Genomic DNA, 20,091 nt, shown 5'->3' with positions numbered 1-20,091 from the left:
CGTGTCGACAGCCTGTTTTCACGTCCGCTTTCCCACAATAAAACAGCGTGCCTGCCCAATGACGTTATAACTGTAGAATGATGGAGGGCGAGTTCTTGGTTTCTTATGTGGGTTTATTGTTAGGCAGTTTTATTAACGTCCACTCAGCGCGGCAACAACACACAACAACAGCAGTCACGTTTTCGTCTACCGTAAAGCAGTTTGTCTGCCGTAAACAGCAATGTTGTGACACTCTTAAACAGGGCAATACTGCCATCTACTGTATGTGACAATAACATCTACGGCTTTTAAAGAGTGCACAACTGCGCACACAACAAGGAGACGAATCAGAATGCACCATCAGAGAGGGTGTTCAGCATGGTTAGAAAAATAGTGACAGAGAATAGAACAAGGATGGACAATTCAACCCTTAACTCAACAATGAGTAGATGAGTGTTATGTGTGTGTATATGTGTAAATAAATGAACACTGAAATTCAAGTATTTCTCTTATTTATATATATATATATATAATAAAAAAAAAATATATATATAATAAAATATATATATATATATATATATATATATATATATATATATATATATATATATATATATATGAAATACTTGACTTGGTGAATTGTAGCTGTAAATATACTCCTCCCCTCTTAACCACACCCCCGCCCCAACCACGCATCATCATCTGCCAAGAAAGAATATTATGTGGCTATTTATTTTAGTTCATAAAAGAATACAACTTGGTTAGAAGATTTTAGAGTGTGTATATGTACTTTTTGAGCACGTTCAACAATACCATGATATTAACGATAACCGTGATTATTTTGGTCACAATAACTTGATTTAGCTATTTTGCTTATTGTTTTGATTGCGTATATTTGAAAGTCCCCCACCTTCATTTTGGTTGTGATCTTTATTAAAGTACAACATTTTGCTAACAGACTGAGTATATTTTATTTATACCATTTGTTTGTTTTATTGAACTTTTTATTTAAAACTTTATATTTTAATTACAATGTTATATACATATAAGAGAAACACAAGTCGATTGCATTTGAAAGGTTATACTTCCATTATTATTATGTATTGTCATCATATCAGTGGTTAATTTGGTCTCAAAAAAATAATGGCAATAATATCGTATATTGGCAATAATTAGTAGGTCAATTAATTGTCGAGCAAAATTTGTTGTCGGCCCAGGCCTCGCGCTCCAAACACTAGAACGCATATTCCACGCTGACTTGAGTGTGTCATGTGAAGGCTGTGACTAATTTTAAGTATATTTTAGTGCAGTCTAACCTTTAGTTTGGTGTGTTGTTTTGCCTTAGGTATTTTGTTATGTTATCTCACTACTATGTTAGATCCACTAAGGACTGTTCTTCCACAATATTATGTCGCTCGACATCCATTGCTTTCGGTCTCCCCTAAAGAGGGTGGGTTACCCACATATGCGGTCCTCTCCAAGGTTTCTCATAGTCATTCACATCGACGTCCCTTATGTGGGCTCTGTACCAAGGATGTCGTTGTGGCTTGTGCAGCCCTTTGAGACTTTTGTGATTTAGGGCTATATAAATAAACATTGATTGATTGATTGATATTTTGAAGTTATTTACTTTTGCTTTGCTTTTTTTCATGTGTGTGATTATTATGATTTCTGTCATCATGTCACTATTTTAATGCCTTTTGTAACTATAATTATATAAAATAAAGTGTGTATTTTTGTATTCAGCTCACTGTCTTGTTTGGCGTCTAAGAATGACACAAAAACACAAAACTCGTACTGGTTCGGGGCCATTTTATCCCCAGTGGCCTTGTCAGCTTTTGCTTCAAAATTCCATCCATCCATCTATTTTCTACCGCTTGTCCCTGGGATAGGCTTCAGCACCCGCTGCAACTTCAACATTGATGTATTGAATTCAACCGCTCCTGCCACATTTAGAAACCATGTCTTTTGAATTAAGTCATCTAAATTCTGGCATGGTCACTTCTCCATTATTTAATTGCTAACTTCATCAGTGTTCCTAAGTAACATCAACAGTGTAGCTCAAATGTTTTGTCATTCCCTTCCAGATAGCAAAATAACACTTAAAAAAATATTAAACAGAAGCAAAGCTTACTGTTATTTAAAAAAGAGTGATGTCACTGTAAGTAACAGTTACAGTGTAACACAAAGACAACATCTAACTATAATCAACTAATTATCAACATGTATAATGTGCAATTATGTCTAACAATAGAATGATATTACATAGAGTAGTGAGGGAGGTGAAGTAATGAAATGTGGACTGAGAAAGTTCAGGTGAGGTCATGAATGAGTTAAATGTATATTAGCCTGTGGTTACTTTTTAAACAAACAATTTTATTTTAACATGAGAATAATTAATAAAGTCAGGGAAGAGAATGGACTGTCTGGTGGAGCATCAGGGTGTAAGGAAAGACTTAACAATCATATTTGTTATAATAAAGGAAAACAGCTGATGACTGATGCAACGTTATTTTTAAGGTACATTTAATTCATTATGATAATTATTTAATCATGTCTACATTACTACAGGGTTTGGGTTATGTTTTTAACTCAAATGCTGATACTGTTATTATTACTATATGTAATGTTGCCGGTCGTAAACACACTAATGCCATGCAGGAACATCATAGGCTTGAGGTAGGGAGTCAAAGTGAAAGAGAGACCGGAACAAATTGAAAGGTAAAAAAAAAAGTAACATGTAACAGTGGATACTAGAGGTGGGGGAAATAATTGATTTTTAGATGCATCGCAATGCGGACATGGACGATTATAGAATCGATTAGTAAACGTCAAAATTCCATAATCAATGTATTTAGGGTAAATAAAGTAATGCAGACCGTTCTAAAATTTCCAGCGAGCCACCTCACAGAGAGATCTGACCAGCTCCTTCACTATCGGGCACTTATGGTCCAGTTTTGCACACATTTTCCAAGGGTGCTGAGAGACAAAGTCTACCCATGTGCCCTGGGTATTTTCGTGACATTGAATTCCAAAAATCTTTCGCCAAGTGGTGACGAGATGGCTGTCACTCAACTCTGCAATCAGCGGCCTGCTGCAGAACTTGGTCTTGTCGTATTTAATCAGAATTGGTGAGAAATTTCCAAAGCGTCTAAAAGCCTTGCTGAGGTTGACAGAAGATGCTCGAGTTGAGGAAGTGGCAGACATTGTGGAAGTGTACACCTCTCCTTGTCTGTAATCAAGTCATGTTCCCATTTGAAGCATTGATAAAAAAAAAAAAAAAGCTGGAGCATTGTAGAATGTAACCACATTTGCTGACCTTGATTGTATCATGCATGGACTCATTTCTTATTAGACATAATGATTTCCATGGGCACCGACGAGTACCTAACAAGACAAAGGCTCCAGCTTCTCTCACCATCTGAAGGTGAGATTGCCAGTTTACAGCCTTCTTAAGCATCATGCTATCATGTTATGTCCACAAGTGTTTTGACCTCACAGAGGGAAAACGTGCGGGTTCACCTGTAGCCCCGAGCTCTCTGGCATCTGGGAGAGATCACTGGCTTCATCTGGTTGGCAGATACATTAATTTTCTTATACCACTGTAGATTACCTTTGTGCCACTTTGCAACATTTTCATCTCTATTGGCAGGCTAAACACTTCCATGAACGAGCTTTATTAAAATGTGTGACAGCCTCACTACAATGCTTCAAAAAAAAGGAGAAGGGGCAGCAAAGAGGCGGATGCAAGTTCTTCAGGCAGCTGACCTCCCCAACATCTAGGCCGCTGTAGCCTTAGTCGTCAGCATTCCATCTTCCACTGGGTGTGTGAAGAGGATTTCCTCCTTCATGAAAATTAAGTGGACTGATGTGCGGAACAAATGTTCTGCTGAATTAATTAGAAGTGAGCTCATTATCAGTCTAAATTATTAAATGTCTTGCTCAGACTGAGTTTTACTCTAAAATACAAACAGCCCCTTACGGCGCCAAAAGCTTAAAAGAAGTTACAATGGAAAAACAGCTTTTGAGTTCACAAGTTCAATACTCTTATTCTTTTTTTTAACTATAACTCTACAGTCATGGCCTTTGAGGAACGAAGTGTTTATTTTTACAACCTTTCCACAGACTTTTTCTGTTTGCACTTTTCAAACTGTACTAAATGTGCATTATTACAAGAATGTACTGATTTTCTATTGTCTTACAGTTCATAATTGATTTTTATGTTTTTTTAAAGAAATGAAAATTTAGAACAAAATCCCACTAAAAGGCTCAGTGATCCAACAGGGCCACACTCATAAACATGTTAAAAAAGGTCATACATTATTATTTTTCCGACGCTTAAATCTATAGATCAACTTCAGATCTATCTGTTAATTATACGGGTTTTTTTAATGTTTTTTGTTTGTTTGTTTGTTTCTATGCCCTTTTGTCATATAAAACATTGTTTTAATGGCAAGCACACAAACTATGCAATATTTTCCCCAAAAAATATTTTAAAGTGGAATATTTGAGGTGAATTAATTGGAGCCTTCACTTGGTCAATATTTCATAACAACATTATTTTTTGAGCAATGACAGTTTCAAAGAAAAAACAGCTTTGTGTTATTAGAGTCAACATTGCAACTTTTCCATGATGTATTTCCTACGGTCAAGCCCCACCTGGACCCACTCCAATTCGCCTACCAGCCCAGACTGGGAGTGGAGGACGCTGTCATCTACCCGCTGAACCGAGCCCACACCCACCTAGACAAGCCTGCGAGCAGTGTGAGGGTCATGTTTTTTTACTTCTCCAGTGCTTTCAATACCATACGGCCTGGGCTACTGGGTGTGAAGTTGGAGACGATGCAGGTGGAGGCCCCCTTGGTGTCCTGGGTTGTTGATTACCTGACTGACAGACCACAGTACGTGCGACTGCAGGACTGTGTGTCTGACAGGCTGGTCAGCAACACCGGGGCCCCGCAGGGCAGTTCTCTCCTCCTTCCTCTTCACCATCTACACCACTGAGATCCACTATCACTCAGAGTCCTACCACCTTCAGAAGTTTTCTGATGACTCTGCGATAGTAGGGTGTATTGAGGATGGTGATGATGAGGAATACAGGGCACTGGTGGAGGACTTTGTCACATGGTGTGGAAAGAACCACCTCCAGCTTGATGAAGACCAAGGAGCTGGTTGTGGACCTGGGAAGGAGGAGGAGTACTCCGGCGACCCCTGTTTCCATCAGGGGGGTCGAGGTGGACATGGTTGAGGATTATAAATACCTGGGAGTACACATCGACAACAAGCTGAATGGGTCAAAACACGCTGAGGCACTCTACAAGAAGGGACGGAGCCGCCTCTACTTCCTCAGGAGGCTAGGATCCTTCAACGTCTGTACAAAGATGTTGAAGATGTTCTACGAGTCGGTGGTGGCGGGCGCCTTCTTGTACGCCGTGGCCTGCTGGGGCAACGGGCCGAGAACGAGGGACGCAAACAGACTGGACAAGTTGGTAGAGAAGGCCAGTAACGTGGTGGGAGTGGAACTAGACTCTCTGGCGGTGGTGTCAGAGAGGAGAAGTCTAGCAAAACTCCTAGCCATTATGGACAACACCTCCCACCCACTACACTTGGACCTTGCGGGGAGAATGAGCACGTTCAGTGGAAGGCTCAGACTCCAAAAATGCAACACAGAACGACACATGAGGTCCTTCATACCGACAGCCATCAGACTGTATAATGCAGTGACGTGCGATGAGGTTGATGGCTGGTGAGGCACTGACTTCATCACAGTCAGATTTACAAACATATGAACCCTAAAGAGTATCTTATTCACCATTTGATTGGCAGCAGTTAACGGGTTATGTTTAAAAGCTCATACCAGCATTCTTCCCTGCTTGGCACTCAGCATCAAGGGTTGGAAGTGGGGGTTAAATCACCAAAAATTATTCCCGGGCGCGGAGCCGCTGCTGCCCACTGCTCCCCTCACCTCCCAGGGGGTGAACAAGGGGATGGGTCAAATGCAGAGGACAAATTTCACCACACCTAGTGTGTGTGTGTGTGTGTGACAAACATTGGTACTTTAACTTAACTTTAACTTTACACATAGAAATTGTAGCACACAAAAAAGAACATTTACTTAAAAAAAACGTTATTATGGTCTTACCTTTACTTATAAGTGCGGGAACAGTGGTGTTCATGTTGGAGGAGTTGTGAATGAATGAAATATGAAATCCGTGCTGCAGTCTGCAGGTGTACCTAATGTTGTGTCCCTGCAGTCGTTCACGGCTCCTCCGGCGCGAGCATTGTTGTTTTTGCACTTTTTGGCTTCTTGTTAAGTGACTTCTTTTGGGTGGATTCGGTCTTGCACATGGAGAGTTTGGGTGTGGGCTTTGGTTGGTGTGGCGCTCCCGTCGGGGGGTGCATTCTGCGCGGGGGTGCATTAACCGGCACCAGGAGGCGGGATTACTGCGAGCCTCACACAGTGCGCCTTCACAGCAGTTTTATGATTGCTCAGCACAAGAAATACTTTACACACATACAGTTGTTGACAAAATACACTGTACATTATATACCTCAGCTAACTAAACTATGGAAATGTATAATATAGTTCATATAGCAATACGGTCTCACTGCACAGCAGGCCAGCAGTTAGCCCGAGTCCGCAATCCATGTTGAGGCACAACTGAGTGACGTGCCTCAACTGGCTGCTGATCACCGCACCGTCTCTTCTCAGTTTTTGAACGACAAATGTGAAAATTCAGCGATTTTGAATAAAAATCATCTAAAACTGGTAAAGTTAAATGGAAAATAACTTTATAGTATAATCACTGGATACATTTAACAATTTAATTAATTTTTTTTATTTCCATGATGGCATATGTTCCTTCTTGACTGCACTTAAATGTAGAGTATATGTAGAATATATTTATATTATTTATATATTATATATTATCCATCCATTTTCTACCGCTTATTCTCTTCGGGGTCGCGGGGGGCGCTGGAGCCTATCTCAGCTACAATCGGGCGGAAGGCGGCGTACACCCTGGACAAGTCGCCACCTCATCGCAGGGCCAACACAGATAGACAGACAACATTCACACTCACATTCACACATATTATATATTATATACTGTATATTATATATATTATATTATTTATTATTCTTGTCTATTGTGATAGAACTGTGGTGCTGAATTTACCCCAGGGATCAATAAAATACTTTCTATTCTATTCTACTTCACCTGTATACTCTTTTATTCCATTTTTGTTCATGTTTTTTTTTGTAATATTAGTTTTAAAGGCACAAAAAACAAGTTTGGTATCAAGAAACTTACCTGTATGAAGATAAAACTCACCCAATAGTGCTTTTCTTTTTTTTTTTAAAGTGAAGCCTCAAGCCTACCTTAGACGCCATTTTCTACGTGTTGGCGCCAATATCCCTCCCCCACAATCAAACTTTATTGAAACAATATTCAAACAAAGACACAACTTCCGTGCGCAAACGTGAAGTGCGCACATCAACCTCTCAGCGAGAAACACCTCTTGCGTCTGTGAGCTCACGACAAAAGTAATACTCAAATAGTGATAACAACTTACCAGAAATGGCCACGAGTGTGAAGTGGAGGTTGAAGCGTTATGGGCGCTTTATTCCAGGAAAGGATGAGACCACCACGGGGGAACCATGGAAGGTAAAATGAACCCCCGTCTAAAGATGCTAGTTTATACCGTCAGTGTTTTGCTAGTTAAGTAGTATGTGTCTTTTAATTTACTTTACTTTAAACACTTTACTGGACTATTTGTACTTAATTAGCAGCTGGGATAGGCTCCAGCACCCCCCCCCCCCCCGCCCCCTGCTACCCCGTAAGGGACAAGCGGTAGTAAATAGATGGATAGATAGATAACGCCCAAAACATCAGGTGTGTCGCATGTGACGTCATATCGACGTTTTTAATGTTTTTTTTCCTATCATACATGGTAGCCATGAATTTATTAACGTGGACCCCGACTTAACAAGTTGAAAAACGTATTCGGGTGTTACCATTTAGTGGTCAATTGTGCGGAATATGTACTGTACTGTGCAATCTACTAATAAAAGTCTCAAAAAAAGCCAGCATAATTTTTATTATGTAGCTATGTTTATGTAACTTGCATTGTTGGCCCTGTGCAAATTATATCAGTGAACACTGGATACATTTTGAATACATTTTACAGAAGTTATTGATGTAAAAATATTGCTAATTATGATTGATGTTGTTTTTAAGCAACTAGAAGTGTAACATTCTGCCTTTACTGTATATGTTATGTTAGACTACCTCTAAAATGGCGGTTGTTATAATTCATAGTGCATCAAAAATGGAATATTGCGATACACTGTAACAAATGGGTTCCTAGTAGGGCTGTGCGATATGGCCTTTTTTTAATATCTCGATATTTTTAGGCCATATCGCGATACATGATATATATCTCGATATTTTGCCTTAGCCTTGAATGAACACTTGATGCATATAATCACAGCAGTATGATGATTCTATGTGTCTACATTAAAACATTGTTGTTCATACTGCATTAATATATGCTAGTTTTTTTTTTTTTTTTTTTTTTTTTTGGTGTCCTGTCCAGCTTCTCAGGCAAATCATATAGTTGATGTAGATGCCCATATCGGCTGTTCAGATTTACTTTACAAAAGAGAAGTGTAGGATACTTCTCTTGTTGCCTTATTTGTATTTGACTTTATTAAATGTATTTATATTATCATTTAGTGCAGCCGGGCCGGAGCAGGAGGGGATAGAAAGAGAAAAAAAAAGAAGACAGGGGGAAATTGTGGGGACAAGAGGGGGATTAGACAGAGAGACAAAAACAACAACAGCAAACAACAACAACAACAACAATAGAGCAACATCAGCAAATATGACATGTACAAATATGATGGTAAAAGTAATAGCAAATAAGCAGTTAGCGAAAAATAAAAAATAATACAGAAATGACAATGAGCATTATTACACTACAAATGGATCAATACAAATACCAATAGAAATAGCGCTATTGATAATGAACAATACCAATAATTTACCTTTATTATCAACAATACAGTTGTTTAAATGCAACAATACATATACGTAATGATAACTTGAGATACGAAAGAATGCAGAAAAATGGAGGGGGAGAAAGAGAAGCAACCTACATTAACCTTGTAGATTGTTATAGTCACAATAGGTTAAGCTTTGTCAGTGTGCCATGTGTTACACCCAGTTTACCCTAGGGCAACAACGTTAATATATGTTTGATGAAACGTGATTATGTGCATGAGTGTAAGTATGCATATGTACTTGTATATGTACAGAATGTGTATATGTGTTTGTACAATGAATGTATATGTACAGCATGTGTGTATATGTGTTTGTACAGTGAATGTATATGTACAGTATGTGTATGTGTATGTTTGTATATTGAATGTGCGTGTGGATGTACGAACATTAGGTAGGTAAATATGTACTGTATTTGTGTATGTATGTGGGAGCGTAGGTACCTATGTACGTATGTGAGCATATGTGAATTTGCATGTACAATACATTCGACTCCCAGAGTGCGTGGGAGCCAGAGCACGGCCCCATCACCCCCGAGAGCCCAACCCACAAACAGGAGGCGTGGTGCCCAGGGAACCAGGGACCACCGCCCCCACGCAGCCAAGCCGGCCAGCGACAGGAACCCCAGAGCCCGACCCACCGTACCGCCCACAAGGGCCAGCAGCAGGCCGCAGACAGACGCACCCGGCAGAGGACAGGGCACGAGAAAAGCAGGGGACAGCCAGACCCCAAGCCAGCGAGAGACCACACCCCACATGGGCAGAAAGGCGAGACGCCCCGCCCGAGGGACCCAGAGACTCCCCGCAACCGGACGGGAAGACCGCCCCCGCCCCACCGGCAACCGGGCCCCCACGAGCCCACCCCCCACCCCCGGAGAGCGCGGCGAGGCCAGCCCCCGGCCACCCCACCCAAACCGGCCGCCGCAGGACCACCCAGGCACCACCCACCCCACCCGCAGGGACCCCAACGATGGAGATGGAACAACCAGCAACCGCCCCGCCGAGCCCCCCCCCTGAGGGAGGAGAAAAATTAAAAAATAATATTACTAAAATATATTAAAAAAATAAATAGATAAATAAATTAATTAATTAATTAATTAAAAAAAAGAATTAAAAAAAGATCACAGACATGCTGACAAACAAGGTCACTACCCCAGCAACTGGCCAACTCGCAGCACCTCGGAATACCTTGCAGCACCAAGCTACCACAATAGACGCAGGGACTAGGCCCAACAGGCCCCAACCAAGACGGGCACCCGGAAGGGATGGACAGCGGGACCCAGGAGCTCCAGACACGCAGTTCGGATGCAGTAGCCCGAGGCGTCGACCCCCGTCTGACAGGCAGGCCCAGAGCGTACCCCCAGAAATATACATACATACATACATATATACATACACATACACACATACATGTATACATACCCACACATACACATATATACATATACATACACATATGTACACATACACATATGTAAACATACATACATACACACACATATACATACATATACACAGTTCGTCAGCCCCGACAGCCATCACGCGCGCGCGCTGCCACCAGTCACAACATCAGCCACACCCCTGCACCAGACCCAGCAGCCACGGGCGCCCACACCACAAACAAACGGCAGTAGAAACAGCAGCCGCAATAACCCCAGACAGCCAGCACCAGCCAATCAAATCAAAGCGATCAAAAAAAAAAACTGCGACCAGCAACCACACGCCACCAGGACCACGGAGACCAGCCGGCGCCAGCCCGCCAGTCAGTCCGAACGCCAACACGCAAACAAGAGACACCAACAACCCCCCCAACCAAAAGGCCCCCCACCCCAACCCAAACCCGCACAAACACACCACCGCCCAAACAACCGAGACACAGCATCCAGACCAGACACGGGGGCTGCGCCGCCACCACATCAAGTCACCAACAGAGACCCCACAGCGCAAGGTCGGGCCACACGGGCACGGACCCCACCCAACAGGAAGTGAGACCCGCGCGACGCCACACACAAATAAATAATAAGATTTAAAAAAAAATAAAAAATAAAATAAAATAAAAAATAAGTAAATAATAAAAATCAAAATAATAAATACATTAAAAATAAAAAATATATATAACAATAATAAATGAATAAAAGCCTGGCAGGCCACCAGATCGCAGTCCCCGCCGGCCGACGAGGCAATGAGGGGTGCGCCGAACCCCAAACCCCCCATGCATGTGTACAAGGCCCCCAGAGTGTCTACTGTGTAGTTAAAATTAGGAGGTCAGCCGTTACAGCCGACCTCCAGTCCCTATTGATGTGTGTACTGTAGCGTGAGTGAGATATGTATGCTTGTGGGAACTAATAATGCGATTAAAATTGGGGGACATCAAGGTCATGGTGGGTCCCAACCAAACCAAGCCCCCCAAATCCTAAGTGTCTAATATGCAGCTAAGATTGAGGGATGGACGAGCAGGGGACAAGACAGGAGGACTGGAGCCCCATTGGAGGCATCCTCAACCCCCCGCCATGCCTCCCCGCAGGACAATCCCCAAAGTCCTATATATGTGTGACTGTGTGCGCTATAAGTAGGAGGAGTAGAGGGCCCGGACAACACCCCAGTCCACGCGGCCGACAACCAGGAACTACGGCCAGGAGGCCGCCACCCCCCGCCACAGCCCGTGACCCACACCAGACCACTTTAACGTGACGCCACGCGAGCCCTTCCCCCGCCAAACAAAGCCAGCCCCCGCCCGCCCCAACCCAACCCTGCAGAGCCCATACCGGCAACCAAACGCAGAAAAACTGCACAGCCCCCACGCCCAATGCAAACACCGCATCCCGGCCATCCACACAGCAACGTGCCCATACGAGTCCCGGCCAGGGGAAGGAGCCCCCCAACGGGGGAAGAAGCCAATGCATCCCGTCCGCCCGCCAGCCCCCAAACCAGCCGGCAAGCCAACGCCAGCCAGCCCCACAACCCCACAAGTGCACAGACACCAGCCACAGTCCCCCAACCACTCCAACCCAACACAGCGATGCCAACCGCTGGTATCACCGCAGCAACCATCACCACCACCGCCCGTCCGCAGCGTAAACACCCGCGGCCGCCGAAACCAAAACAAAAAAGCGACCGACCCCGTAAACCACAACAACGCACACCCCCGGCTACCACCGAGGCCACCAACCCACCTACCCAAACTCATCCACACCCAGGCCAATTGAGCCACCGGACATCCACACCCATGCACACACCTACACATTCATATACACATACATACACACATACATATATGCATATACATATACATACACATACACACATATACACACACATGCATATACATATAAACATACACATCCACACATATATACACATTAATACACCCACACACATACATAAGCCCACATATACACAAACACATACATACACAACACACACAAAAAAAAAAAAAATAGAAATAAAAAAAAATAAAAAAAATAAAATAAAAATAAACCCTTTAAATAAAATAAAATAAATAAAAATAAACAAGAGGCCTGGTCGCCAACAGTGCCCAACGCCACCAAACCCCGCAGCCCTTCCCGCACGTCCAGGCCCCCCCCGCCCACCACCCACCAGGCATCCCATCCGGCAAAAAGCCATAAGGGCCCAGCCCTGCGCCCACAGCCGGCATGCCACGGCACCTCAGCAGACCCGGCGCCGCGATCAGCAATGCACACCGGAGCAGCGACACATACATATGTACCTACATACATACACACAGATTTCACCATACATATATACAAACGTACACACACCCACATACACGCGTACCCATATATAATTTAACAGAATAAGTTAACTATATTAAATAGATTAAAAAAAATAAATAAATAATAATAATAATATATATATATATATATATATATATATATATATATATATATATATATATATATATATATATATATACACACACATACATACATACATTCATACATACATATACATATATACACATACACATATATACATATATATATATATATATATATATATATATATATATATATATATACATATAAAATAAATTAAAATAAATAAATAAAATTAATAAAAAAATAAGGGCAGAGTAAAACACAGGAGGGGGACTCCCGCAGGGCAGTCGGGCAGCACCGCCGGGGCCCCAACAAGGGAGGCAAGCAGTCCCCCCAACCCGGCACCAGGCAGGCCCGCACAGCCGCAGCGCAGGGCGACCCCGGGCAGACCCCGCCCCGCGCCCCAGGGGAAGGAGGAAGCCCACGGACACCCGGAGCCAGAGGGGCATGAGCCGACCCCCGCCCGACAGCGGCAAGACCCCAGCCCCACGGGCGCAACCCCCCGCCCAACCACCCACGGGAGGGACAGTCCCCCCAACCAACCCAAGGCGGCCGCCCACAGCCCCACCCGCACCCCAACACCCGCCCAGGCACCTCCACCCACCCCCAGCCACCAGACCACCCACGGATCGGCCCGCCAGGCCGGAACCAGGAAACACACCCCAGGCCCACCCGACCCCGCGGCACACGGCCCCCCCGGCACCCAGGACCCCCCACCCACGGAGCAAGACCCCCGGGACAGAGCCCCAGCCCCGGCCCCCAAGGGAGTCAGGTCAGAAAATTAATTAGCGGTGCCCAAAGAGATCGGAATTCTGTCAGTCGTTGGTTTGATTCAGCAGACATTCTTTCCATAACTACATAATCTAATAAAATGTTTTTGTAAAGGTTTATACATAAATTATTTTTTGATTTCCAATTTATGAGAATAGTTTTCTTGGCGATGCCTAACTCATTTATAAGGAGGTATGTTTTGTTTATATCAAGATCAGTTGCGGAGAGATCACCCAACAGGCAGAGTGCGGGGGAGATGGGAATAGGAATCTCTAACGCTAATGATAGGTTCTCGCACACTCCAAGCCAAAAGTTACTCACGGGAGCACAGGACCACATTGAATGCAAGTAATTATCTATCTTATTATCTGAGCAGTGTACACAGATGTTAGAGTCAGCTAAACCCATTTTATACATTCTTAGACCGGTGTAATGTATTCTGTAAAGTATTTTGAGCTGAATCAGTCGTACATTTGGATTCTTAATCAAACGAGTAGTATTGAGGCATATTTGTTTCCAGAATTCTGGGTCACAGCTTGTTGATACGTCTGAGTGCCATTTAGAAGTTGGAATACTTATTGTGTTATCTATTTTTGATAAGAGAGCATATAATTTGGATAAAGCTTTGGGGGCAGATGTTTTGAAGAATTTAACGGTCGTAGGATTACTTTCCCATGTTGTTTTGTTGAATCTTGCGCTGATTACAGATTTGATTTGTATATATTCTAGAAATTTATTAGGATTGATTGCATATTGTGTTATTAAACTTTTAAAAGAGATAAAACTGTTTGCATTGATGATATCCCCAAGGCATCCGACTCCCTTATCATACCATGTTGGAAAGTTCAATGGCTTCTTGTTTAAAAGAAAATCAGGATTATTCCAAATAGGCGTAAATTGGAATGGAGTGAGCGGGGACCCAGTTATTTTCAAAAACTCCCACCAAGCTGTTAAGGTAGTGCGTATATTAATACTTTTAAAGCAGTTGTGTTTTCGGAGAATTTGGCTAATAAAGGACAAGTTAGAATATATGCTACTTTTAAACTTTCATGCAGAGAGGGAAATCACAACTAAGTCAATTTAGCAAAACTGTATGTATTAAACAGTTATTAAGCAGTGGCACAAACATTCATGTCATTTCAAAACAGAAAGTGCAAGATTGTCAGAGACATTTTAAAACAAGCTATTAGTGCACTTTTGTGCATGGTGTCACTAAGATGACATATCAAAACAACGCTAAATTAAAGTGCACTTTTTGTACAGAACGCCACTACAATAGTTTAAAACAAATAAAGTGCACTTTTGTGCATGATGTCACACAAGATATTTCAATAACTGTCAAATAAAAATGAGCTGCATAATAGGAAATCAAATTGTGTTCGTCCTTCGCTATGTGGTAGGTTCCTGCGGTTATCACCTTATGTCGTGGACTATTTTTTTCATACGGTGTTGATATGGAAATGGTTGCCTCGGCATTTTGTTGGTGTGGCACCGAATGGAGATGTTGACATGCACAGTTTCAAGCACTCTTCATTCTCTAGCAGGTGACTTTTCAAATGATGCTACATATTAGCAGTAATGATACTCTTTGTAGCATTACGCAGCTACGCTTTTTCCTCACACTTGACAAATTACGGTTGTCTGTTTGACATATTCCCACTTGAAGCCAAACCACCACAAGACAATGGATCCCGTGCTGTTTTTCTTGGGAATTAATTATTCCTTCATTTGTTACCAGATTCGCACCTTCTTTCTCTCGTATTACCACTCGCACCGCACCGCTAGCATCACAGCTAACGTTACCATGTCGCTACCTCTCTGCTCAGCGAGGGCGTATGACGCAACAGTATGTGACGTATGTAAGAAGGTGCACTTGTTTAAGTCTCTGTGAGAAGGAGAGACTAGAAAGAGTGAGAAGAGCCTGTAGTGTAATGCCAGCAGCTAAAAGCAACTGCGTGAGAACGTATACTCGAATATCACAATATAGTAATTTTCTATATCGCACAGAGACAAACCCGCGATATATCGATATATCGCCCAGCCCTAGTTCACAGAACAGTGTTTTTCAACCACTGTGCCGTGGCACGCTAGTGTGTCGTGAGATACAGTCTGGTGTGCCGTGGGAGATTAAGTAATTTCACCTATTTAGGTTAAAAATATTTTTTGCAAACTAGTAATTATAGTCTGCAAATTATGTGTTGTTGTTGAGTGCCGATGCTGTCTAGCGCTCGGCAGAGTAACCGTGTAATACTCTTCCATATCAGTAGCTAATTGCTTTGTAGATGTCGGAAACAGCGGGAGGCAGTGTGCAGGTAAAAAGGTGTCTAATGCCATCATCCATCCATCTTCTTCCGCTTATCCGAGGTCGGGTCGCCGGGGCAGCAGCTTAAGCAGGGAAGCCCAGACTTCCCTCTCCCCAGCCACTTCGTCCAGCTCCTCCCGGGGGATCCCGAGGCGTTCCCAGGCCAGCCGGGAGAGATAGTCTTCCCAGCGTGTCCTGGGAAGGTGTCTAATGCTTAAACCAAAAATAAACAAAAAGTGAGTGCCCTTAAGAAAAGGCATTGAAGCTTAGGGAAGGCTATGCAGAACGAAACTAAAACTGAACTGGCTACAAAGTAAACAAAAACAGAATGCTGGACGACAGCAAAAACTTACTGTGGAGCAAGGAGGGCGTCCACAATGTACATCCGAACATGACATGACAATCAACAATGTCCCCACAAAGAAGGATAAAAACAACTGAAATATTCTTGATTGCTAAAACAAAGTGGGCAGCACGGTGGAAGAGGGGTTAGTGCGTCTGCCTCACAATACGAAGGTGCTGAGTAGTCTGGGGTTCAATCCCAGGCTCGGGATCTTTCTGTGTGGAGTTTGCATGTTCTCCCCGTGACTGCGTGGGTTCCCTCCGGGTACTCTGGCTTCCTCCCACCTCCAAAGACATGCACCTGGGGATAGGTTGATTGGCAACACTAAAATTGGCCCTAGTGTGTGAATGTGAGTGTGAATGTTGTCTGTCTATCTGTGTTGGCCCTGCGATGAGGTGGCGACTTGTCCAGGGTGTACCCCACCTTTCGCCCGATTGTAGCTGAGATAGGCTCCAGCGCCCCCCGCGACCCCGAAGGGAATAAGCGGTAGAAAATGGATGGATGGATGGGCTAAAACAAAGTATATGCGGGAAATATCGCTCAAAGGAAGACATGAAACTGCTACAGGAAAATACCAAAAAAAGAGAAATAGCCACCAAAATAGGAGCGCAAAACAAGAACTAAAACACTACACACAGGAAAACAGCAAACAACTCAAAATAAGTCACGGCGTGATGTGACAGGTCGTGACAGTACACATACTTTGAGACAAGAGCTATAGTGATGCATGCTTGGTTATGGTTTAAAGTCATATCCAACAATTGTGACGACAACTTTTTACTGTCAACTGAGTTTCGTTGTTTAAGGATTTCTGCTGGTGGTGTGCCTCCGGACTTTTTCAACGCAAAATGTGCCTTGGCTCAAAAAAGGTTGAAAAACACTGTCCTAGAACGCTACTGTAGTGTGTGTGCGTGCACACGTGTGTGTTCCATCTAAGTAAGAAGTAATAACTGCCTGACTTGAGTGACTTTAGACGGTTTTGTTATGCATGTAAAATGAATCCATCAAAAAGTGCCTGTATTGTATATTCTGTCCAGTCGCAAAAGCTTTTTCGTGGTTGACATTTTTTCTCCCCAAGCTGTCACTATGAACAATGACTATGGCTTTGTTTTACCAACCGTTTGCTCGACGACGCTATCACAGTGTGACAGTGAGCCAAAACACATAATACTTTAGCAGGAGCTGGAGAAAAAGAGAGAGACAGCAGTGTGAATTTAGCCATTACTTGTTAAATAATTTACTTACATGCTTTCCCCACTGAAACACAGAGGAATATGTGGGTAGAGGAGAACTATGTCAAGTAGGGGTGTAACGGTACACAAAAATGTCGGTTCGGTACGTACCTCGGTTTAGAGGTCACGGTTCGGTTCATTTTCGGTACAGTAAGAAAACAAGAAAATATACATTTTTGGGTTATTTATTTACCAAATTTGCAAAATCTTCCACCAAGAATATGTTTCTTGGTGGGATATTTGATGTGAAGTAATCGAAACCTTGGATAGGTCAATAATTCATAACATTGATTTTGATTCAATATTATGTTTTGAGCAATGACAGTTTGAAAGAAAAAAAACAGCTTTGTTTTAGTAGTCAACATTGCAACTTTTTCTAAATTACATTTAACCTTTAAGCTTTTTTATTTCACTTTTGTTATGTTTTTGTTTATTTTAATAGTATTTTTAGAATGTGCCGTGGGCCTTTAAAATATTAGCTGTGGGCCGCAAAATGCCTCCGGGGCACACTTTTGACACCCCTGCTATAGATAATAAAAAATTAAATCAGATAAATCTATGGATAAAAAGCAGAGCCTGGCGACGCATGCGCGTTTATCATAACTCTCTCGCTCTCTCTGTCTCTGCCCCTCCCTCACGAATGCTGCTGCGCGCACAATTTGTTTTGTTTTTAACCCCTTCTTAACCCTGAACGTACATTGAAATTACACGCAACCCTAACTCAAAATGCCGGACATTTGAAGCATTTAAGAAACTCCGCCCTGACAGCTCCGCAAACGAGGCCATGTCCGGTGAAAAGAGGACGTATGGTCAGTCTATCGTAGCCCGTTAGCTGCTAGCATTCCGTGTGTTGTGCCTCGGTGTGCATTGTTTACACAACGTGCGTTACGCTACTTAATATGTCCGTGTGGAAACTCGTTCGGTACACCTCCGAACCGAACCGGAACCCCCGTACCGAAACGGTTCAATACAAATACACGTACCGTTACACCCCTAATGTCAAGTGATTATGTTAGGTTGAGTTATAAGCTATGTTGCAGTAGACCGAAAAATTGTGCGATTTGGAGTTCAAACAACAAACAAATGGCTGAAAATGTCGGTATTTGAAGTTCATGCCATTGTTGTGAGTGACATCAGATGCAACAGTTAATCTCACCTCAGTGAGCATCTCTGCAAGTGTATTACTGTTTTTTGGCCTTTTTTGTCATGCTACTGTACCACAGAAGGGTACCTGTGATGGCAAAGAGGATAAGTGTCATGATAACCATAGAACTAGAATTTAACTTATTAAACAACAGATGTTAGTATAGATAACATGTAGCTGAAAGCATAAGAGAACATGACCAGAGCAAGTTTTACAGACCATGGGTCTCCCTTATGTGTCTGTCAGGCGTCTTTAGGGGTTGTTTTACTTTAATGTGGTTATATTTGGTGTTGTTTACTTTTTTTTTAACATCTGTATAAAATGATTATTCTCCCTCCATCCCCTCAAGACATTTGAAGCAAAGAAAAACGAACCAGAAATTATCCTCACAATTGTGGACTACGGATACTTGATGGTCTTGCATGGACAGCAATGCTTGGTAAGAAGGACAAGATTGATTATTCTTTGAATTTGCTTTGCATGCTGTTGTGCTTAGTGTTGCTTTGCATCCTTGTGGACTCTTTAAATTGTGCCAATCCTTTTTAATGCTCTGTTTCATTCCTCCAATTATTCAGAAAAAGCAGTTAAAACTATAATGAAAAGAAAACGAGAAAGGAAAAAAAATAAACTAGCAGCTTTTTTAGCAGCTTATACTGTATATACTTAAAAAAAAAAATAATTCTCTTTATCACTTGTCAATAGACGTTTTTAGTCGTTTTAATTTTTAAATTTTATTTACAAAAAAATCACAGAATGTGAAACAGCCTAATAAAAGAATATAGAAAAACTTCAACTCCGCCCTAATTCCACATTTGCACTGCTCACAATATCAATTTGCACAGCAATAGAGAAAACATACAAATACAACAGTAAAAACCAAAAAAGTAAAAACAAAAATTAATAGCCACAACAGTATCAATAACAATAATACTAATAACATTGATACCAGTGATTAAAACATTCAACAACAACAAACAAAATGAATTGCAATATCACAAAAAAATATATGTCATTATTGGTATTATCACTCGTCATTTCCATCAGAGCCGTCAATAAAATACACAATAACAATAAAAGTGGCTTACACATGTATTTAATTTCATAAACTTGACAGTCCCACTGCAGCTTTTATTTACTACAAGGAAGATAAAGTCCTATTTTAGGTTAATTTTATAGTTAAAACACATTCATTTAATTGATCCAATATTACAAGATATGACTCATCAATCGTAAATGCATTTTTTTCTACTGATAGCATCTCCATAGCTTGTTTATACCAGTTATTTCGAGTTGGACGATCAACATATATCCATTTTTTTTTTAATTATTGTCTGTCATTGTATCGTTACTCTCTGTAATCATTTTTGATAATGGTCAAAACTACAACCACATTAGGATAGTCTTGGCCTTGCAAATATAC

The 20,091-nt window shown here is 42.1% G+C and overlaps 2 protein-coding genes across 4 annotated transcripts in view; both read left to right on the top strand.

The window, feature by feature from the left end:
- The window catches only part of LOC133608890 (UDP-glucuronosyltransferase 2B37-like), a 696,509-nt gene that overhangs the window by 462,044 nt on the left and 214,374 nt on the right, over positions 1–20,091 (top strand). The gene's annotated exons all lie outside the window — the stretch shown is intronic.
- Positions 7,480–20,091, top strand: part of rec114 (REC114 meiotic recombination protein) — a 27,547-nt gene continuing 14,935 nt past the window's right edge. The window contains exons 1-2 of one of the 2 annotated variants that reach the window (XM_061964486.2): positions 7,480–7,646; positions 19,021–19,110. In XM_061964486.2, the coding sequence (XP_061820470.1) occupies positions 7,560–7,646; positions 19,021–19,110 (177 nt within the window). In that variant the 5' untranslated portion in view covers positions 7,480–7,559. The remainder of the gene's footprint in view (positions 7,647–19,020; positions 19,111–20,091) is intronic. The other variant, XM_061964487.2, reaches the window with a different exon arrangement.

Source organism: Nerophis lumbriciformis, linkage group LG06 (assembly GCF_033978685.3).
Source record: "Nerophis lumbriciformis linkage group LG06, RoL_Nlum_v2.1, whole genome shotgun sequence".
Classification (NCBI taxonomy): Eukaryota; Metazoa; Chordata; class Actinopteri; order Syngnathiformes; family Syngnathidae; genus Nerophis; species Nerophis lumbriciformis.
The sequence above is the reverse complement of the archived record's forward strand: the minus strand, read 5'-3'. Positions and strand labels throughout refer to the sequence as shown.